This window comes from Neodiprion pinetum, chromosome 3, assembly GCF_021155775.2.
Source record: "Neodiprion pinetum isolate iyNeoPine1 chromosome 3, iyNeoPine1.2, whole genome shotgun sequence".
NCBI classification, from domain to species: Eukaryota; Metazoa; Arthropoda; class Insecta; order Hymenoptera; family Diprionidae; genus Neodiprion; species Neodiprion pinetum.
The window spans coordinates 31,590,054-31,614,070 of record NC_060234.1 but is presented as its reverse complement, the minus strand read 5'-3'; the positions used below and the strand labels follow the sequence as shown (position 1 = coordinate 31,614,070).

The 24,017-nt window shown below is 41.8% G+C and overlaps 1 protein-coding gene and 2 non-coding genes across 3 annotated transcripts in view; all 3 read right to left on the bottom strand.

Annotated features, from left to right (window-relative positions):
• mbo (nuclear pore complex protein Nup88) overlaps positions 1 to 22,802 on the bottom strand; it is a 106,393-nt gene extending 83,591 nt beyond the window's left edge. Inside the window, exon 1 of the mRNA XM_046616394.2 lies at positions 22,563 to 22,802. Within this exon, the coding sequence (XP_046472350.1) occupies positions 22,563 to 22,772 (210 nt within the window). The 5' untranslated portion in view covers positions 22,773 to 22,802. The remainder of the gene's footprint in view (positions 1 to 22,562) is intronic.
• A 249-nt stretch (positions 22,803 to 23,051) lies between these two features.
• Positions 23,052 to 23,125, bottom strand: TRNAT-AGU (transfer RNA threonine (anticodon AGU)). The gene has a single exon. It is a non-coding gene; the product is annotated as a tRNA-Thr (tRNA).
• Positions 23,126 to 23,437: 312 nt separating this feature from the next.
• Positions 23,438 to 23,511, bottom strand: TRNAN-GUU (transfer RNA asparagine (anticodon GUU)). Its single transcript has one exon. It is a non-coding gene; the product is annotated as a tRNA-Asn (tRNA).
• Between the last annotated feature and the right edge of the window lie 506 nt (positions 23,512 to 24,017).

Sequence of the window (24,017 nt, the reverse complement as noted above, 5' to 3'; positions counted from 1 at the left end):
GATGGTAACTATGTATAAGTATAGTTATTAACTCCGGAATTTATGGTTTAATCGACGAAAAATGTATCATTTGTCAATATTTGAAACTCTTCTATAATTCATCAATTCAATTAAAGGTTTCGAATACGTGTAAGTATACTTGTCGGTTATTACTTCTAGATCCAAGTTTCTCAAGAATTTCAAATCAATTTGCGATTGAAGAAATATCTTTAATCCGCGAATCTTGAGTACGTCACGATGATAACTAATCGGGAGAAACTGGTTTGCACTTCATTTGAATATCGAGAATCGGATCATTCAATACATAAACAATACTCTGATGTACTAATACTCCTCAACGGAAACCATTTCTCGGTTATTTGCAAAGCCGACCGGAGAGTTGAATATCGGAGGATATCGATGCCTGATAGGAAAGTGCTCTCCGAAGGCGGCGCGCGCGTTCTGCAGAAATATTCCTTGTGCCGTACTGTAAGTTTTTGATATTTCAGGGTCTACGTTCAGAAAGTCAAGCCTATCCGTAGAAAACATAAACGATTTGCAAAAGTCATTTGTGCATAGTTTTTTTTTTTTTTTTTTTTTGTTCTTAGGCTACCAATATGAGCGGCAAACTATTGAATGCCGCGGTCCGATTGCTTATGCTGATTTTTGGCTGACCACAGCATGATCTTACTACTGCGGAAGATTTCATTGAGTTGCAGTTTTACTACGCGTATCATGAGACCGACAAGATATCATTGATGTGCAAATGAGACGAAATCTAATTCAATGAGCTGCACTGTAAGACAATAAAACAGAAGTCGTGTGATCAGTGAAAGATAGTTACACTGCAAGTTTCCTTCGGCGGTTTGAGTGCATTTCTTGTTTGAAAAATTAAAACTATAAGAAAATACGTTCTTTTTTTTATGATGATACTTAGGCTTATTAACATTTTTAATGACACTGTGATTCTTCCAGGAAATTGAATTGTAATTATTATCATGAAATTTTTTAGCAGTTTGATGAAATTTTTCTCAAACCATCGAAATCTTCTACTTTTTTGATAAATCTCCTACAAATAATCAGTTAAACATTACGCATAGTGGTTAAAACTAAGCAAATAACCAGAGTTGTTACCGAGATATTCATTAGAAAATATGATCAATGAATTGAATAAATACAGTTAATGGGCGCAAAGATCACCGGCAATCATTACATTGTCACATCCGAAATTAATTGAGTATGCCTGTAGTGACAGCTTCGATGCAGAAGTGCCGTGACGTTGCATCATTATCACTGATACGTGTGATTGAGAAAAACGGCGAAAGTGTCAAAAGACGAATAGATCAGAAAAAAAAAAGATTGTCGTAAGATGTGTCGTTTGCGAAAACGTTTGAGGAACACCTGAAAACGTGGGATCTCTTCTTTCTAGCCCAGCCGGCGGGGTGGAAAGCGTTGGTTAGAGAGCTTAGAGGTACGTCTGAGGGTAGTTTTGACTGGGAGGGTGGATGAACGGGGTTGGACAGCGGACGTCGGGACGTCGAGAGCGTCGGGACGTCGGGCCGCGAACCAAGGACCCTCCCATAGCGAGCATCGCGCCGGTCCGTAGCCGCCGAACGCCCCGCGCATTAGTTCTCGTTGCCGAGGGCCGAAGCTTTCGAAGCCGCGTTTCTACCACCTCCACGACGCGGCCAACCTCCTCCACAAGAGGAGGCCACCGATGAAATTCTAACCATAGAAACGTACCGAGGACGAGAGGCGGGGAGGACGATACAGATACTCCAAAGACGCAAATTACAAGGCGTGTCATATTCGACGAAACAGATCTTTGGTTAAATTCAATCTTACCTTATACATTAGCCTGCTCTCATTTTTTAAGGAAAATATCACGCTGATTCTGCATTAATAGTAACATACTGTTGTTGTATAGCCAGTAAGACGATGTAGTCGATCCGTACAGTATAAATAGGAATACAAAATTTTTTTGACAAGATCATACGGGGTAACTAATACTTTGGAAGTGAAATAATAATTGTATAAAAGTGCGAATTATCACTGCGTCATAATTTCCACGTGGTTGAAGTTAGTAACGTTACGCAATATTGAAAGAAAAATAATTATTCTGCAATTTTAGAGTGACGCTGAAGGTGGGGAATATAAAAGATAAGACTATGTTTAGATTTATTACGGTTTACTGTGAGTTACAGCCAATCTGTTATAGAATAATCGATTTTTCCAAAAATGTACAGCAATGTTAACACGCTCGAAACTTTAACATGATTAATTTCTAATATTTATGTTGTAGACTGGCATAATTGCTTCAGTCAATAATAACATGATCTTAATACAAACTGTCATGTGGACTGATTTAATTTTACCTAGAATGTGGAATAGAAAAACTTGGAGATTTTTCCATAAAACAACTCTAATAATATGTTAAACTTTCTGAATTAGATAAAGTAATCCAATATCATTTTCGAATCGAAACGTTTTGCAATCAACTGAATTAAATACAAAAACAGTGATAGGCGTTATTTCGAGAATGACGACTTTTGAATGGTTTGATGATTCTACATGTTAAAAAATTGGCATATTGTTGTTAGAAATATTTTTATTACTGTTACAAGCAAGATGTTGTGAAAGTTTACGGTTTTCGCAACGAGAAATTGATCTGAGAAAATTGTAGCTTGCGACTCGGTTACAAAATCGTGGAAAAATTAGAAGGTAATTAGTAAAAGAATATGGGGAATGACCGTATGATGACGAAAAATAAAATCATAAGAACGAAGAATGAAAAAGGGAATAAAATGGTTAACAAACAAGTCACGATTTTCTAATTAGGCGGCTAAATACCCACGGCGTTTTCATTTCTTTTCTTTCTTTTTTTTTTTTTTTTTAGCCGTGGCAATATTATCATATTTAGTATGCATACTTAGGAAGGCAGCTTAATAATAACCAGACCGGAGACTCAGTAGCAAGCAAAAGTTGCGAGCGTGTAATAAGTTCTGCGCCGGCCAAGCGAGTGCACAAGCTCTTAGAGTACTTTTCTCTGGCTTAAAACGTTGTTCTCAACGATTCGTACCTTACAACGGATCTGCTGCAGTCATCGGATACTCACGCATACGTACTGGTGTTATGTCATATGCATGTAAATTTGAATCTAAATTCCTCAGAAAATAGGAAAACAGATTTAAATATCGTATCGTGCGTGATCCATACGTGAATATATACGGTAGGAATGGATGGGAGAGAGAAATAAGCGGGAAAAATAATATAAATTTGAAGAGGATATCGAGTAAAAAGAATAAAAAATGTTTTTTTACAGTGAAAATGGGACGAAGATATGAATGGTTTTAATTTAGTAAGTCGGTAAAAGAGAGTTTGCCTCTGAGACCGTGGCTACTGCTAATTTAAGGGTTAATTCCTTGGAAGACAAGTTGTCAGAATTATTACGGAAATATTCATGGAATTATGCATATATAGTCATTTATTTAAACAGAGCATTGCTAATAAAAATTAAAAGTTCTAATTAGAAAATGGTTTTCGCAAAGAGCTGAAAGTTGTATCAATTTCGTGTCCTTTTATTCTCGTCATCCCCGACATTTTACCGGGGCAAAAATTTCAAGTCACTTCTTTGGTAGGTATACCTACTTTTGACATGAGTGAAATTTCGCGTTATCAAATATAAGTTGCGATCCCGATTCCTCCGCACGAATACGTGTAAATAAAGAGTGAAAATGAGTTGAGAATGTCGCGTAGCCTGGCGCGAAAGGTGGGCGTTTCAATTTTCTCTGATTCACCAATATTTCAAAGGAAACATTGAATTCGCCACGGGTTAGGCCGTACACAGACGGACAGGAATACGATACTCCCAGACTACGTCTGCAGCGAAGAACATAATATGAAAGAAAATAACTCCAAGGGGGTGAAACAGCACGCTTGGGTAACGTTACAGTGAAATACTACGAGCCACGTTTGTCCTGAGATTTTTCCGAACGTCTGTATCGAGGATAAATAACGCGATACATGGCGAGAAGGCGACGTCGTTTTCTTTGAAAAGTTTACCTTTTTACACCTACCTGCAGAAATGAAATCTCTGACTTGTAACGAATAAATATGAATGACCGTTTGGATCCTACAGGAGAACCGAGCCGCAAGAATGAGACGCGAGTAAAACCTCGGGGCTGTTTTCTTTTTTCCTCAACACTGACTAAAAGACTAAGTGATGTCATTTACACTTCGTAACTTTCTCTTGGAAAACAAAAGCCGGTGAACTGTGGGTTCGTCTCGGAGTGTAAGAGAGGGCAGAGGCTGACGTAGGACTGACAACCAGATTTGTACTTTTTAAGTACGTTCTTCTCCGTGCTCTTTACGCCCCCCACTCACCCCCAATAAACAAGACTTCTTCGCCACGTCTCGCAACCACCCGATGCAACCAAAAAAAAAAAAAAAATAGAAATTTTCAAGCCATTTGTCTTCTTTCCTCGTATCTACGACCGGCTTAAAATCAAATTTTAATCCCGACCCCGCATTTTGCTCTGCAACGGAGGTACGTACATATAATAAGTGGGGAAAAAGGGAAAACGAACGAATGCCTATACTTAAATCTTCTGAAATTGGCGAAACAGGTGATGAGACTACGTATAGTCCCTACGTAACATGGTCGAATCGGAGATCCCGGTATTTAAAACGTCGGGTAATTCGCGAGCTTCCTTTACGATTCCGGCTTCTCCATAAGATGGGTGTTCGTATAAAGGTGATGAAAGAAAAAAAAAGAAAGAAAGAAAGAAGAGAAAACTACACAAGGAAAGCGGAGAAAAGACGGCGAAGAACTCTAATTCCGACACCCACTTAACGAAGTCCGGGCTGTCATCGTTAAAGCGTACATCAATTCCGACTCGGGCCCCTTCCTCCTCCGTGGAGTAACAGGCCGAAGAAAACTCGCGGAATAAAAATAAAGAGAATTTATTTGCGTAATTTGAGCAGGAGCCGCTCAAGGAGGGTTGCGGGGGTTGCGGGGTGAGCGTATGTTCGAAGCCGGTAGCCGCTGCTAGGTAATCATCCTGCAGAACGGGCGCAAGCCGAGTGGCAATATAGTTTCCCTAATGGTGCTTAAAAAATCTTAAAAAGACGATATTACGAATGTGACTACGCGCCGCGGGGTAAGAACTGCAGAAGGAACTCGCGGGGGTTCGAGGAGGGGGCCGGAGAAATTGTTGTCGGGTTCGGCGAGCAGCTTCAGAGGGGGTGAGAGGAGGACAGTCTGGTTAATCGCCCTAAGACAAGCGGAGAAATGAGCGGAAGCCGAGGGTGATATTTAAAGGAGTGTCAAGCGCCGTAAAAAGAGAGGTACAAGCAGGAAGAAGAGACAGAGCGAACGGGGGAAAAATGTATATATATACGTGTGTGTGTGCGTACGTGTATGTAGGTAAGAAACGAACCGAGATATGGAGGTGGAAGAAAGATGGAGAGAGCAACAGAAAAAGAAGCAGGATCGCGAAACACGGAGAAATTAAAGATGAACCTTTGCCTCCTCGGTGAGAATTCAAATTTTCACTCTCGCAGCCGTCGGGGGCGAATAACGCTCCGCACTTCGCTCTAGCGGTTTTGATTAAGTCCGTACGGCCTCCCGGGGATGAGGCAGTTTACATCCGGAGAGACGCGACGGGATACCAAGAGACTTTTACAAGTATCACTTCTGTACTGTACGTGTACGTGCGTTGAAACGCGACGCCACCGAAGAAGGCCGACGATGCAACATAGGGATCGATTTCAATCAAGGAAGATTTTCTGTAATTATCTTATCTCTGATAAAACATCGTTGATAAAAAATGAAATTACAGTCTATAAAACTTTACTAAGTAGATTGGAAGGATTAATTTTTAGCGACAAAATGGGCTCAATTTGAGAATAAAATAATTTTCATTAACATTATCAAACTGGCTGAAAAATTGCCTGAAGAGACAAAAAAAAATGAAATGTTCAAAATAGGTATCAAATGTTCAAAGAGGCGAAATTCGATTTAATAAAATGGATAAATTGTAAAAATTTCAAAGTATAAAAGGTCAGAATATAGAATCGTCTGAATAAAAAAGAATATAGTAAGCCAAACTATAAATTCCTGACGATTCTTGAAATTTTCGTATGTTGGAAAATCGGATATTGCGAAACGTAAATTATAGGCACGAAATAAAAGAAGTCCGACACTATTTACTCAGCGTGAATAAATAATCAACTTATCCCGTAACGACGGGCACTTCAGCGAAAATTGAATAATTTTTCTCCGTTCAAGTTAAAACGTGGGTTAACCTCTGGAGACGTCAGAATTGTCGTTTAGACCGATCAACTCCCGATGCCTGAGGGTCGCTCCGCTCCAAAACCTCCCCCCGCCCCCACCACCGCCGCCATCCCCGCGTCGTAATCAAGACAATGAATATATTTGCGCTGCCGCCCGTAATTACCGAGTATTTTTCACGCTCCTTCCCCAAAAGCTGATTGATATTTTGTATTCAGGGCACCTGCAGCCTCGGCCCTCGTGGCAGGAGAATTTCGAGGCTTGTAGACGGAGTGCCGGCGGGTGGCGTCGGGGACGTGAAAGACGGGGGCAGCCTCCGTCTGACACCCGGGTGTCTAAGGTCGAGACGAGGGGTAGTGGGGTGGAAAAGAATTAAGTGATTGGAGCCGGAGGGACGGGAAAAAGCTCCGCGCTTACGTAATTAGACTTTATATTCGAAAGACGAACGCTTGTTTACTTCGGGATTGGATTCGATCGGTGCGGCAGCCCCCGTCTTTCGGCTTCGATCCGTTGTCAACTACATCCGCGACGGTTAGTTTCCGTGATTTTTCTAGGACGATTTCTTCAATTATCGCGTACTGCGGAATTCGTTTAGCGAACGCGACTTGCAGGGGTAAAGTCGAAAACCCGCGATCGATAAGCCACGGGGATCGGCGTTGATCGGCTTGGGGACGCGGTTTTGGATAAACGGAAAAAGAGGGTCAAGCATCCGTTCGTGTTCATGTACCCAAATCCCGTCACCCCATGAATAAAGCAGCGGGTTTGCCCCGGAAGAAGTGCACGTATAACCTACCAGGCGGAATAATATAGCTGCCATGCAGCATAGACAGAGATGATGTATGAAACATTAATGCCTGGGACGGAATTAATCAGAAACAAGAAGATTTACAAATCCCGGCGTAATGAATCCTTTTCCTGACCCTACTTCCGGTCCCCTCCGCGTCGCGACGACGCGACCCTGCCAGAGATCTTCTCTCGTCGTCGTCGAGTGTGAGAGAGAGAGAGAGAGAGAGAGAGAGAGAGAGAGAGAGAGAGAGAAAGGGAGGCGAAACGAATTCTCGGAGATATTAAAAAGAGGATCGTTTTTTTCTTCTTCTTTTTTTCATTCAACACTACCTCGAGTATTCGCACCCGGGTAATTACGAATTCAAATTAACTAGAAAAATAGCGGGCAACCATTTTTAAGAATCTCTTTTTTTAAGGAGCGGAACGTGACCTATTCTTCTTTCCTACATATATACACACCGGACTCTTACGCCGTTTCTTTTCTCCTTGTTTAATTGGGTACCGGAGTGAAATAATAATGAAATTTAACGTTTTTAATTTCGACATAGATGAGGTTCGCGCACTTAGATAGGGCGCGAGGCGGCGAATAAAAGGGGCAATCAAGAGAGGAAGCGGGAATATCCGAATGCGCGAATCTGAACTTGCCGAAGTAAAAATCACTTCTCACGCGTAATTTCGAAAAAAGAAGTCTCCCGAAAATTTCCACGATCCTTTCCTCCTTCTGCGAGTCGAATAAGGATCGAGCAGGGGGCGTAAGCACCGTGTAAATATGGCGTGTCCATGATAGCTTTGCTGCTCGAACGTAGAGATACAGACCAGCAGACTGCAATGCAGAGCTCGAGATGGGATGTATCGCATTATGGAGCGATATAAAAAGTTATAGTTACATTATAACAAGCCGCATAAAGTTTGAAGCCAGTCGCAGTGCGAGAACGGCTTTACATTAAAGTCACTATAAATATAAACGCGCGAATCCTCGTATAAGCTGTTGGTAAAAAGTCCGCCACGGCGGTACGCGGTGCGCGAATTTATCGCCGTTTAAAATTTAAATTCCCGATTATTGGCCCGTTTAGTGGAGGGGCAGATGGTTCGATTTGCAACCCCAAGATACCCAGCCACCTACTATACCGAATTCTAAACGTTATATGCCCCGTAAAAATTCTGCGGCATGAAAACCAGCCGCCCAACAACGCTGCGAGTATAATCGTCCGTCAATGTTACGCTTATAATCCGTATAATATTCTGCATTTGCGAAAAGTTTTGGTAACTAGAATTGTATGGTGAGCGTATCGTAGAGTTCAATTGGCGCATGAATCAGCGAATGATTATGCAATATGATCCTTGTGTGTTTTTCTCAAAGGTACAGCGAATGATGTGTATTCGCGATACGTTATAAAGGTTTCGAAATGAGAGGATCGCACGGCCGCGAAATTAAGCCTGTACTTTTTAATACTGATATTTATTTTTATTTTTGCCTATAATTTTCCCCATTCAGAGACGAAGTTGGAATAAACGGAAATTACTGGGGCCATCTTGCAATTATACGGCTAATAGGAACGCAATTTAGTGGCTCGAACTCGAGTTACCAGCAGCGAAGAGCCCGGAGAGCAACGAACCAGTCTCTGCTGAAAATTAAAATAATAAACGGCATCGTTAGGATTCATCATCTGATTTTCATTTCCATTTCAAAATGATTGCACATTATCTCTCCTTCGCAACCGCGTTGAAATTAACCGTCGTAGGTACATAACCGTGTCCTCCTTTTTAAAGATACGTCAATATTAGTCAGCCCGTGTACAGAAACGTTTACGTACATTTCTGTATCCTTCTTCAATTTACACGTATATCGGACGTTGCGTATATTTATACGTAAAAATATCACACTGACAATTCGACATAGGTTCAATTACATCTGCCTGCATTTATCGGTTGACAATAGTTTATCACATGGTCGACGATTTGAGACGGTAAGAAGGACGCCAATCGTGAATAACGAGATAATTGTCGTTCACAAAAATGTACTATCAGTTGCCAAAATGCAGGTAGATTTTGGCAAAATGTACCCTGACAAGTCTGTATAAATGCAGACGGACTTATCTTATGGTTTTCGATATAACATTATCACGATATAAAATTATAGAGGTAGGTATTTTCACCCTTGGAAACAATGACGAGACAAATGCAATTTTTTACCGAAGAAAATGAAACGTTGAAAGTCGCTAAAAATTTGCACTCGTATATTGATTTCCAATCTTCGTGTAATAAGCTCTGACATTCCATGTAGGTATGCTAGAAAAGTCATCGACGCGATTTCTTATAATTCATAATACATGATAGGTGAAAAGTGAGGGTACAACGATTTCCGACATTTACGGTGAAAATGCACAACGTGTTCGCAGTATCACGAGGATGGTTGAACGGGCTCAGTTTATTTTACCCGGGTAACAAGTGCGTAGGCGGTGGTGAAGGAGGAGGAAGAGGAGGAAAAGCGGGACGAGGTCGTAAACGGTCTTTATATCGGCAGCTTACGAACAAAGTTGTCCCGAGTCTGCCAGCGAGCCAGGCTGCGAGTCACTTTATCGACTGAGCAGCGAACCACCCCGAGCTTTTATTGACACACCGCGACACCGCGGTTTTTATTAGAAACCTAAAATGCCTGGGTCCAACTTTTTCAATACCCTCTAAAAATCGTGAACCCCCGGTTTACCCGGGCTTGTACGACGACACCTCGTTACATTCATCGAACGAAATTCGAGGTGTGGTTAGCGAAAAAACACCGTGGAAAAATTCCAAACTTCGCAACAAACACCGGAAGTCGGGTCGGCAACACTGTTTCTGGAGTTGAAATTTATAGAAATTCACTATGACAGGTACGGGAAATTCCTCGTTGCTCTTGTGCCTTTGCAGAGGTTTTCATTTCCCGACTCGTCGTTTTCCGTGTCCGGTGGATTATTAGTATTATTACCTTCGTAATTACAACGAACAATGTTATTATTTTACCAATTCCAACACGTAAGAGAAGCGAGGGTGTGTTTTGAGACATGAACTTTATCGCTTTTGCATCCATTGTCGAGCGTACGCTGCAAGTTTTTAATGTCGATTTGGAATGAGGCTGCGGGCGACGTATAAATAGACCTGCTGAAATGTAGATTTTTATATTTTGACGCGTGAATCCGACTTGCACGAATAGGATGAGGGAAGAACGTTACGAAGAGGATTTATTCGTGTACCGAGGAACGCAGCGCGGTGCAGCGCGTTAAATATACTGTCACCTCTCAAAATGTCGGTTGACTTATAATTTCCGCGGAAGTTATAGACACGGGTTCGGTTCGTTAATCTTGAACGCGGAGCACCGAGTGCGCAATAAAATTAGACTTTCGGTCCCCTGATGGTCAAACCGCAGATTCCATTGCCGGAAACTTGCCGTTTTATTCTGTCACTCTACTTCAACCTTCATTCGTTTCCTGCTTTTTGTCACTGTCTGACTAGCCGAAGAACAAACGTCACTGATTGGACACGAGGTTATCACGGTGACCTCTAAATCAGATGTATAATGTACCAAGAGATCATGGTATTAGAAAACTTAATTTTTTGTACTTCGATCCATTTTTTTACTCGAAGCACCTTAAATTCAGGATGGTTGAAAATTACAAGTTTGCGGAGAGCCGATTCTATCATCATTCGCGTGTTTAATCAAATTTTCTAATGTTTCGGTTCACCAGCGGAAATTTTTGCCCTTGTCAACGTACCTTCGTGAAGCAAACGTGACAACAAATGCAAAACTGTAGCGAAAGACTAATAACTCATTGCTTTAGGGTGCCCTTGAATATCCGGAATAGGTACGAATCCACGGAAGCGTTAGGTCCTTGAAGAATCTCTAGTTTAGCCACAACAAGGAGCTGAAGAAAGTTGTAAATACCACGAGATGGTTGAGGGTAAAAGCGAGGAGTACGATTGTCTTCTAGAATCTAGCGGGTATAGGTATGATCTATGTATGCGTGCGTGTGTATTGTAAGTGGCTAATTAACATTACAACTACCCGCGAGAATCTCCGAGCTAGTTGTTGGGTAATTTAAGTGTGCCACCGAAGACACGCATTACCGCATTTCATGGAAACCACAACTACGTATTATCATGGTAATTTGTTAGAAACAAACATTATAATTCTGGCCACGGGGCGAGCGTAGCTGGTAGAAGGAGGGGTTACGGCGATAGAGGCGAGGACGGGGGCGGGAGGGGCGACTTGGTACCCAACTTAAAGGCGTAAGATCTGCGCTGTTTTGGACAGTGTCCATTGTCTCGAGGATATTTATTAGAGACGGCGTCGCGAGTTGGTACCGCCATCCGACGCTGAGATGGCGGTTATAACATAATAGTAGATTTATCGCCACCCAACAAGACGGCATTATGCGCCAGGACCTACGGGGACCGAGTGGATCTTAGGAGTTGGGACCTCCGGGACCCTGAGGTCACCTTTCCCGTTCCATCGGCGAACTTTCGATGGACCAAAGGACGGTAGCGCGGTGAGGAATCGCGAGTGCATCGGTGCCGGTGAATCACGCCACGCCGGACCATAAATGCTGACGTTCAAAATTTGTTCACCGCAGGGAAGAGAAAACGAGTCGCGTAAGAATCGAGTTTCGCGTATTCACCGTGACGGAGTTGATCATTTGAGTGAAACTTGACATTCCCCGATCGGTCGTGACTAATGGGGTGAAACTCATGCGTCCGAATGGGCGTGACTCGCGTTCAACCCTTCTTACGCTATTTTAGTCCTAGTCCTTCATGGATTATGCAACTTGGATATCGGCAAATTTATTAACGCGAATTCCCCGCTTGTACCGGATCTATTCTTGCGTGACCAATTACGATGAACGTAACCCCTTCGCCTTTGCTTCTTTGTCTCTCAACGATCCGAGGGCGAAAATCGCCGCATCACGGACTGACCATTTCGTCGGAACACCCTCGGGGCCGGATCGTGCGAGTTATTAATAGCGCGATGAGATAATTGATGGAAACATATCGCTTTATTATAGATTCGCAGTGGTCGGATGACCGCAAATGTTATTCATCTTTCAAGAATTGTGCAAACGTACAGCAATAATGTACTTCTACCCAACTCCTATCCAACTTTCGAATGAATAAAAACCACATCGGATGGAATCTCGGTATTATTATAAACATAAACAGCCAAGGCAAACGGCGGTCCTTTTCCATCCGGTGTTATTAAACTTAGTTATGTATACGAATGCCCGTTAAAACTGGCAAAGGAAATGCATTAGCCCACCATCCGAGATCGCACTCCGCGATCTTCGACTCGACGATGCTCCGGCATTGTACATACAAGAACCATTCACCACTCCATCTCTCCTGGCACATCCGGAAGATGGAACGCTCGGTTCGCAATTCCTTGATTTCCCGCAACGTTCGATGCGTCTTCAAAAATTCTTACCGATTCGAAATGAAGGGACGCTTTCAAGAATCCCGCATGTGGACCTTGCCAAATTTTGATGATTTTCTGAACGATCAACGGTGGAATAGTCGGAACTACAAGCATGTACAATGTACATAAATGGTGGTTACTCGATTCCACCCGACGTGATAACATTTTTCTTCATCTTTTGTGCGAAACAGGCAAATAAATTTTCAACCGGAATAAATACGCAATGTCTATAGGTGATAACGAAGTTGTTAAATTGGTAATAAACTCCGGTAGTAATAAGGAATATGCTTCGGTAGGGTTATTAGCTGAGAATTATTATCACTTCGAGTGTACGGTTGTGTAAATAACCCTTTCTACGCTTATAGGCTATACCACGGTAATAACGAAGGGGGGAGGAGGAGAAGGCGTAATACATCGAGAGTTGGTGGGTGGTTCCGAGCCCGAAGAAGTACAGGCAGAAGGGTAAGGAGGGGGCAAGGAAGCCGTAAGGGTGTCCCCGTATTTTAATGGCCAGGTTTGACAATAGGCGGCATTGTTGTATCCAGTGTCTTGAGAGATAAAGGCGCCATCCCCCTACTATCTTCCAGGTAGGGAAGAACACACCGTGCCATAGTAGTTATAGATGCTCGACAGTATTGTGCGCCCCGAGTCTTACACGTTTGTACTCCACCCACCATCCAACCCCCATTGCTGTGTATATTTCTTGAGAGATACGCCGAGCGAGTCCAATTCGCCGACCGACTTTATGACCGTTCCGTGGATCCGCAAGATGTTAATTTCTAATCGCCTTTCAGGGAGTCCCACAACCCCGGCCGGCGTTGCCGTTCAAGTTTCGCATTATATTGCGTTCACGGTACGCGTATCGGGTATGTACGTGTGAGCCAAGATCTGGTTTTCATTACCAACTCGGTACAGGCTTACATATCGTGTTATATCACACGTTAACCGAGAGGATGTTTTTCATGCAGTCTTTTCATATATTCTAATTTTGCATATTTTAATTTTAACTTTTCCATCATTTTCAGGTTTACCAGAGCAAAAATTTCATGCTTTCTACACTGACTCATCCGCGATGATTACTTGAAAATAATTACGAACTGCGTCGGTTGTGCAATCTACACATATATCGAAGAATTTGTATGTTCGATTTTATTAGGAAGTAAAATATTCGATTATTAATACCATTTACATGCGTGATAGACTTTTACTTGCAAATGGAATTCGAAACGGAAACCCTGACAATGACGACACCGGACACAGTTTCACAAAATAATTACGACGTTAAAGCGAGCCGCCTAGAGGGTAAGCCAATATTTCTGGAAGAATGTCGGAAAATAAGTGAAAAAGTAAAAATACCTTTGCACACAGTTTCCACGTGATTCTCTTATGTTCCTATTCATTCCGAGTGATCAACAAAACGAAATAAATATATTTGTTCCAATTTATCCGCACTCCGGCGGTCAGCTTCAGCGCAATAAAAGATGATGCTTAACACCGCAGCTGCGTGAACCGCGTGAAGAAAAGTGCGAATGAACGATCGTATAACATATATATGTATATATATATATATATAGTTACATACATATAGATAATATACAGTCATGAGCCTTTGGTCGCCACAGCGCTTTATTCTTTCTAATTTAAAAATTTACGAGGGCAGTTTCCGACTTGTGCCTGCACGGGATTCTCCCCCACGGGAATTTTCGTAGATTTTCACCCAATACAATACCTTCGGGGAAGCCTCCACCTCGACCTCCACCTCCACCTTCACCCCAGCCTCGGTAACGTGCAATTCATTTTCGCCGGTATTCTCTTCGCCATCGCGTCACTTGTCCCAGCTTGACTTCCGTCGGCAATTACAAACTTCGCGACTCGAAATTTTTTCCATTCCCTCGCCCGGGGATTCAGCCGCCCCTCGAAGCACGCGCATATCTTTACTGGATTTTTCGGGGCTTCACGATACGCAACGTCGCTCGCTCGCCCCGAATCGGTGGAGGAGGTAGAGGAGGAGGAGAAGGAGCAGGAGGAGGAGGATGGCACACTCGAAATATGGAAGTTTCGGGCGCGAAAGGATGGGCTTATATAGCAATGCGGTATACGGGTTATTGAACACCGTAGCGTTGGCAGTTTTATGGCAATGTGCGTCACACTTCACACCGTATCGAGTCCCCGGCATGCCGCCTGGGCGAGAAAAGGACGAGGGATAGGTTTTGGTATTGGCCCCGTTCGCCCCCATTCTCGCCCCTTTACGAGCCCAACGCCGTGTCGAATATGAACTCGTCGAAGATTATTGCCCAGCGAATGGACGAGTTCGCAGCATTTTAAAGCATGTGCATAGCTATTGAATACAATATATATGTATATATGGGCATTGTTCGACATTTGCCTATTGGTTCGTACGGCGTGCGAATTTACTAAAGTTCCAGACGTATTTCGGTCATTTTGTATTTTTACATTACACTTTTCTGTAGCCGATTGCACTTTACGCGGGTTGCGAATCCTGAGTGGTTAACTACACCTTGTCATATTTTCACCGTGTGGAGAACTCGAAAATTTGATACCTTAACACGAATTTATCGTCGTACCAACATAACATTATTTTAGGAACTGCGAGAAAGCACGGTAAGAATGACCATAATCAAATTGAATATCAACCGATACGAGATTTTCTCGTTACAGTTATAAAATTAATCATCATTTTTTATTCAGAACTGTACTCTTGAGCTGTGGAAAAATATAGTTTAAAAAAAAATGATGACCGTAATGCAGACCAATTGTTGAAATGCAGTAGAAATATTCAGCACTTGAAATCTGAAGAAGACAGTGGATGTAGATTTCGTTAAATTTTTAAGCAGTAATGTCGGTCGGACAAATCGATCGTGAAACTTGGAGAAGCTTTTCGCAAAATATTACGTTTCACCGAAGAACATGACATCGCGGTATCGCGAGGTCGAATATAACAATTCACACATGCGAAATAATTTTAAAAACATGTGATCCAACGTCGAATACTAAACCAGTTTATACATCAATGTCGCATCAAATGATACGAATGTTTTTTTCAATCGTTCAAATATGAATAAATATTTATTGTAAACACAAACATAACCGTATATAAAGAGAATTCGGCCTCGGGGAATATCAGTCTGATAAAATGAAAATGCAGCGTAGTGTCTTCGCCGGGCTAGCAATCGCAGCACAGTGCTGTTTATTAACGCGATTACCAACTATTTCTGCATCTTCGGTTGAAATGTGAATAATTTTGTCACGTCCGATGCCATCGAAGAGATATTGTCTGATGAATACGAAAATTCAGCCAGAATTATTTTAGATTTCATAATCGACGAGGTGTCCAAATTCGGAACCAGGATTGAAAACGATAGTAAAAATGACTTAATTGCGATCGAAATGATCGGAGATAAACTGACTAATGCAGTCTGCAAAGCATACGATGATGTTCTCGGCGCAATTGCAAAAATAGGGTACCAATCTTCGGAGATTGATGCAACCGCTCGGTACGTTATACGAAGGGAAGTGAGAAGAGATGCTGATGACATGGTAAACATAATGATGGCTTTAGCGAGATCGCGGTACCAAAATGTGGATTATTCGAAAATTTTCACCGAAATTGAAGTGAAAGAGAACGAAATGTATTCTGCATGCAGTTCGGCGACGAAATCTGTTTTCATTGAATTGCGAGATTGCCAAACACGTTTACCTGGAATGCAGAAAAGTGTGATCGACAAAGTCGAAAATGAAGCGATTTCAAAATGTGGGGATGGTGTCGGTGGTATATACGATGAGATAAATATTATGGCCGATGCCTTCTCCGGGTCTATCACCGAAAGTGAGAAATCAATCAGTTTGTTGAAAGAAATAGAGAGCAATTCATTGACCGCGTTGGCGGACATGGCAAAAGCTTTAACGAATACGATTGAACTGTGCTCTGCCTTCCTAAACGTATAATCACGATAACTTGATGTATATTTATTCGTCATTGAGTCAGGTGAACGAATGGCAACGTTTCTCGTTCGATCAGCTGTTGGCATTTATTGTTATTGCTGATGTAATTGATCAATTTCTCGTACATTCGATACTTATGGTAGTTTGTATTCTTGCAAACAAATTGTGTTAAAACGTTATGTTTCGCGTGACAGTAATTCAAAGTAGATAATTTCTCAAACCAAATAACCGTTATAATATTAAGTTCATACTTATAACATATTATACGTAATTACTCGTACTTATTAAAATGCTTATATTCAATATCGACATACAAAACCTATTCTATGTACCGCTGAATAAATCACGTTTTAAAATTTATGTATTCACTATAAATTGATCTGTCTGCCTATTTTACTTTCATGAGTTCCACACCCCATATTATACCCAAACGTTTCCCGGTTAATTTTGCGACACTTGTGCGTTATATTTATTCTTTGGTATAAGGTATATTTCTTCGACTATGTACTGTCGGAGAGTATTTTTCTAAAATACCGCAATATTTTTTCACCTTCGGTTTCAATTCAGTGTGAAAAAATTGAAGGGTACATGTTTGGTGAAAAAACAAAGGGGTGCAGTTGTCTTTCAAGAGAGTTGTAAAGATCATAAATTCAGTTCATTTGATTGTTCAAGTGACGATATCAAAATGAAAAATTGTGTTAGTCCAAGTGGTGCCCATAAATAACACACCACGTCGTTAAGTCTGTCCGTCAGACTTCCATCGATCTCAAATATAGATACAAGGTAAGTATAAACCCTCGTGCATTTTATACATAATCGTCGACGCGATGCTGAGACACCTCGTCGAGCGTAATAAGCCGAATCCTCGGGTGTGATAATTAAAAAGTAATTTAACGCTGACGTTTCTCATTGGTGGATGTTGCTCTTCCCTCGGACTCCCACGTGGTCCAGTCCGGGCTGCATATACATACAGGTATACATATAGACGTACGCCGAGCGAACGAACGCGAACAATAAAATCCACGGAAGTGTTTTACATTGAAGGCAGCAGGAGAAGAGGCAAAGGCGGGGGTCGACGAGCCCGTGAATTCACTAAGTGGCAGACAATGGCTTTTGTGGTAGACGTTGCGACCGGAGTTATTCGCATTTCGTATTTCATGTTTCGCATTTCTGCGGGAGCGCTAAATTTTAACTGCCCCATTACCGCAGCCGGTCGACCTCAGGCTGCAAAGTGCGTGCGGGAACGTTTAACGTTTTACAGGTTCGATCGGAATTACGGGAGGCACGACACACGCATTACGTACGTGTTCACGGACAGGTGGATAAATTCAACCCCAGGGAAAAGAATTCGACGTACATGTCACCGTGTCGTAAGATGTGGTCTCTTATCGCAAGGATCATAAGTTGTATCGTGAGTATGCTTGACAAAAATTAACCCTACGATTCCGACCAAAAATGAACCAAACTGAAGCTACGTTTCAATGTTACAAGCAAAGATCACGATATCGCATGTCCGTCAAACGACCAATGAGATGGGGGGTGAAGTGTGTCGGATATAACAAATTACACACGCAAGTAATTAATTATGAAAATGGCGAAGATTAAGCTCAGTAGCTGGTCCAATGCAGTCGGGTGTCCCGAGGTCGCGAAGAGAGAGATTTTCCCTTGGCACTGAGTTAAAATGACTGAAATATTAGTCATAAATAATAAAAGTTGCTCGGCTTTCCCGCGGCGAAGTTGAAACCGGAAGATAGGTATCACAGCGTGTCGGGGGGTGGATGAAGAGGATGGGGTAAGGGGGGAGCGGGAGGAGGATAGGATAGGAGAGGAGAGGAGAGAACACAAAGACGCCCCATTGTCACCCGCGCCGCCATCGGAACCGGCAGCCCACCGCGGGAAACTTTGAATCATTTTTATTGCATCGAGTTATCTTTGTTATCTTTGTTATCTTTCTTTATTACCGGCGAACGTCTAACCGCGCCTTGACTTCGCGGCGGCCTCGAGAGGTCTCTCTTTCTCTCTCTCCCTTTTTTGCGAGAGGCGAGAGATAATACGAAAACGTTCACACCCCTTTGACTAACGAAATGGGATAAGTTCTTTAATACGGAAATTTAGTGCAGGGTGAGAAAGAAGTAATTATTCCGACGAAGATCTGCGACACCCTGCTGCTGCCGCTGCTGCAGCCTTCCGAAAATGAAAAAAAAAAAAAAACGCCCACGTCGCCACCTTCACCGGCTATACGGAAACTTTCCATGAACGGTTTTATTGTCAGAAATTTTCAGCTCAACAATCAATGCCGCGTACTGTAACCGAAGAAAGTTTGAAAACTTATAACGCAATATCGCGATTCGTACAGCGTGTTCAAATTTCGTCAGTTGTATTATTATGTAACAAAGCTTGGATATTCACGTTTTCTGTACTTTTCCCTGGAGGTTTGTATTTCCAAAATGCATTATGTAACGATTGATTCCTCGACATCCCTGTGTTATAGTATACGATGAAATTCATTAAGATAAAATATTTAATCATGTGCAGTCTTCGAGAATTAATTAATTCACATACCGTAATTTCGGTGAAGTTATTCTAAACTTGCAATGAAGTTGAAGTTCGTAACGATATAATGTAACGATGCATGCACTGTTGCATTATTGTATGAAATGTTGTGTTATTTCGCAATTGTCCAAAATTCAATAAACTTTGATACAGTGAAATATGTTCATTTTTGAAAACTAAACTCGTTCAGTCATTCATATTAAGTTGTAACACACTAATTGTTCGTTTTTTTTTTTTTTTCCTTATATTTTTTTGCAAATTTCCTTACGTCGTTGCTAAGCCTCATAATTTCAACATCGTGAATTTGAGCAGTAAAAATTTGTCTTCTAAACGGAAAAGCAAGCAAAATAAAACTGCTATTTATCGTACCTGTGCCTCCCACTAAATAATAACCCGCATAACAGATCACGACTGATCGTTAATTTAAAAATTGGCCCTTCTACCGTAAAGAGATTTTCGTACAGCTGTATAACATATACATGTATATATATATGTATATATATATACCTTCGAAGAGATAAAAATTGGGGTCCGCCTCAGCGAATTATTTGCTGTGTGTAAAATTTCACGAAGAGAGAAAAGAGACAAAGCGAGAGGGAGACAAGGGATTTGGCCAAAGCGTCGATGAGAGGCAAACGGAGAGAAGTAGAAAGCGTGTATGGAGGCATCCTGCACCCCTGGCTTTCGACCATCCCTTACAGCCGACGGGATACCGCGGCGAACGACCGCAAGGCTGGCAGGGCACATTTACGCGCATCGAACGTATACGTAGTCGAATATATGCCCGCGCATACACGTCGCGTACCTACACGGAGGAGGGAAAAGGGTCTGAATTTGCATTTTATTTGCCATGGTGTTGGTTCGCCTTTTCGCGGACGACATTTATTTTAATTAAATTACATCTGAGCGTCGAACAACCCATTTCCTATAAATTATCATCCCCTCTTACCCAACTTTGCATGTACAGAGGTTTTAATGCGCACGACGTTTTACGCAGAAATTGAAATTGAATGAAATACTTTTATCAAGATATATAATAAGTTTGGATAGGAGGCGCCCTCGTGACCCCTTCGGTCCTGTCAATTCGCGTTACGGCTTCAACTCCCTTAGCGCAGTTGTGACTTCACCCCGGCGAAAAATCGCTATCGAAAAACAGCCCTAATCGTCGAATAACACCAGAGATATTATGCGCGTGGGATAAAATATGCAAAACGAGCGCGTATTGCGAACGAAGGTAGAACCGAGACGTCGCAGTCATTGGCTCGAGGGTTTCTTCGATTTCGAGTTATTCAGATATTCTTACACCCACTCTAGTCCCTCCCGCCCTCCGCCGCTTCTTCGTCCCTATTTTTACGGAACCCCCCGCGGTCTCCAGAGATGCGTGCGAAAACATATCGGAGTTTGATACAGTGCGGAGCACAAAGGCGATAAATAAGGGAAATAGTCCATTCGGTGCGCCCCGTTGGGCCATCCTCGCGAATTTGCGTATTGAAAAACTCACATGGGGTGTAGTCTCGGATTTGAATCCGGTTCAAAACACTCCCATACAGAATCAAACATTCGACTTTGCTCGTCTATCGTGAGAAGAACAATTGGCGTGCGATTGGCAAGCTTGAGAATCACGTCGTTCGCGTGTGTCTTGTACGAGAAAAAAAAAATTCGAAACGAAGGTACAGAAATGTTGTGGAACATGGTGACTGAGAGGTGCTTGTAATTTTTAAATATTGTTTTATTAACAAATCTACGGTATGGATATAGGTAAAAATACTGAATACCGGACGGCAAATTTTGAACTACCCCTGACTTGGTATGTCTAATTGGTCGGCGAATAATGAAAAGTAAAACCGAAACGGAGAATGAAATATAATATGTAACATAATGTGAAAAGAATTTTCTATGCCAGCCAATTTCCACCCTCCAATAAATGAAAATCTAATAAAAGATGCGTCGGAGTGTAAATCAAAGCATAAATTATGATTTAACGTTTCAATGTAGCAGATATGTAATATTCAGAATATTTCGAATAGAGGCAATTCCAATGGGGAGATGTTGAGTATATACATTCGTATATAGCAATATGTACATGCGGATGGGAGCAATTTATCACGTTCTTGAAATCAGAATAAAAATAAATCTTGAACGTCTTTACATTGAAGTTATGAAATAGCTCTATTACTGAAGCCCCGTGAAAAGCACTTCATAACATGTCTCAGAAATATCGAAAGTATATACTATACATGCCATTATAAACACGATATACATTGATACCTTGTTAACTTTTGTTGTACAAAATAAAAATTACTCGACGCTCTGTACAGGTATTGCATTTCTTTAATACCCCTCCGAAAGAGCAAGCGATGGATATAATTAACGGATTTGTTGCTCGCTCAACAGAATTCGAAGCGTAATAAATTTTTCACATCATCAAAAACTGTGAGTATTATACACAGCAAAAAATAGTCAGTAAATGTAATATGAAGAAGGAAACGTCCAGCGTGTATCACATTATTGTCCTACATTATATATTTATCTATATTATTTAATAATAAGGAAACACTTATTAATCAAAGTGGAAATTCAATTGACCAAAACCACGTCTTATTGGTAAAATGCTCAAGTGGACAAAAACGTTCGAGCCAATAGGAGAATTCTGGTGGAAAGGCTTCGCATGCTGTCGTCGATTCCCAGTGAAATAATTACAGGTAAGCAATAGGCGAACGATTGTGTCAAATAAACTTGAGTCGTGTTTTCTAACATTGACATCAGTGCCATTGGTTTGTCAAAAACTCATATTATTAAGCTTCTCTCACTGTCAGTTCCGGATCAAAGAGCTACTTCTCACATCATTGATGTCCGCAGTCTCGACGGTCCCTGGATTCGGTGTATTGAATCTCGTCTTACTGATTTGCCAGATGTTTCATATCCAGCGATATCGTAATCAATATGGCTTATTTACCATTCGTGTCCCTTATTAAGCTTTTTGTACCAACAATCTTGTTTAACGCGTCTCAATCAACCGATTTAACACATATAAGTAATTCGCATAATTACAATCAAGAACATTCAGTCAGCTGAAGTTTCACCGAAGTTCTCAAAAAGCATAAGACACTACTAATAAACATTGTCATCGCTGCATCTAAAATACCAGTTTCTTTCTGGCGAGTAAATCCCAAAGCTTCCTTAAATTTCAGACCAAAACACGAAGCGAAGTTGTCAGCAATATCAATCTGGACAACGGTGAAAAGTAATGCGATAGAAATCACACGATATAGCTGATAAAACGATTACCATTCGTTGAAAGAATATCATCGTTTACGAATCGAGGCGAATAATCAACCAACTACAAACAAAACCTGACAGAAAACGTGCTGACGCATTCCGCTCTCAAGAGGCATGAGTAAGCGAGGTTAGAGAGGTTAGGAACCGCAGAGTGCGATAACGGGTCAAAGTTATTGTCTACGAAGGATGATGTAAGCGGTTTAGATTCGGAATTCACAAATTAGTCAGTCTCATTGTCGAAAACAATGCCGAAAGATTGATAAATACCTGATAAACAATCTCGTCGCCGGTCTTCCCGCGCGCCGCCCCGACGTTCAGGGTCAAGATGCAGCTATCGTTGCTGTTCCAGACGTACAAAACGTTGTCCCGAATCTCGATGATGTTCAGAGTTTCCGTGCCGTCGCCTGGCACAGTCTCCTTTATCACTTTAAACAACTTCGTATCGTTGAGACACAACGTGTCCGTGCTCGACTCCATGATCACAACAAAACACGGCTTCTCTCTCACTCGTCAGTCTCACTCTCGCTCGCGCAAAGCTGACTGAACGAGCCAGTGCTGCCAACGTGAGAACGAGAACGCGCAGCAGCCACGTGACGCGCGGGCTGCGGCCGTTCGAAATTCAAAATTTGCTTACAATGAGCAGCGTCGATCTTGGCGTGATTCGTCACCGCTGTTTCGAGTTGAGAATGCGAATGTTTATCAAATCGGAGCAAAAATAGGGCGAAAAAAAGATGAATCGAAACTTGTGTTCGATTCAGGCCCCGGGGGGATTCGAACCCCCGATCTCCTGTTTACTAGACAGGCGCTTTAACCAACTAAGCCACGGCGCCGTTGCGGATGTAGTTTCAGGTATTGAACGAAACCTATTTTTTACGGAACTGTTCGAATTTAGAAACCCGTTTTGAGAGAGCATTTAAGCCAAAGGATTGTGGGCTTCGTTCGGCAAATGGTTTTGGTCTGAATGGAAGAAAATTTCTACAGACCCGTTGAGATAGTCATGGAGAATTCTAGAGACGATTCGTATAATTAGATGGTGATATTGTAACATTATTTCCGAAAATAATTCTACAATAACGACGTGATTCGGACGGTACTCTGCTGTTCCTTCTCAAGCTTTCGTACCAAAAAAGGGCAAAACTAAACGCCCCCGGGTGGGCTCGAACCACCAACCTTTCGGTTAACAGCCGAACGCGCTAGCCAATTGCGCCACGGAGGCCGTTATTCGATAGGTTGTAATGAAATAACAAAAATACTAGAATATGATATGTAAATATAAAATAATTGATCAGTGAAAATTTCGTACTATTGATTATTCAAAACATTCAGAGATTGCGAAAATCGTTCTTATCAGTTTCAGTTAGTTAGACTTATAACTGGGATTGGTAACACTCGATTCTAACTCAATGACATTAACGTAACACGCGTCATCGATCTGATAACGTAGGCAAATTTTATTTCATCGCACACAAGCTAATATTACTTACTTGATTAAAGCGTGTACAAAAAATCACTAATCATCAGGTGTTTCATGAATTAAGAAGCAAAGAATTATACAGCTGGACATGTTCCGATTACTTGAATTTCAAAAGTACGAGACTCGACGTTCACTCGAGAAATATACTTCATCTGCTTGTTTTTCGCGTCTCGAGTTCATCGTTACAGCAAACTCCGCTCTTGACGCTGCGCTTCAGTCAAATCCTAATAACTCTCAAAAAAGGCTAC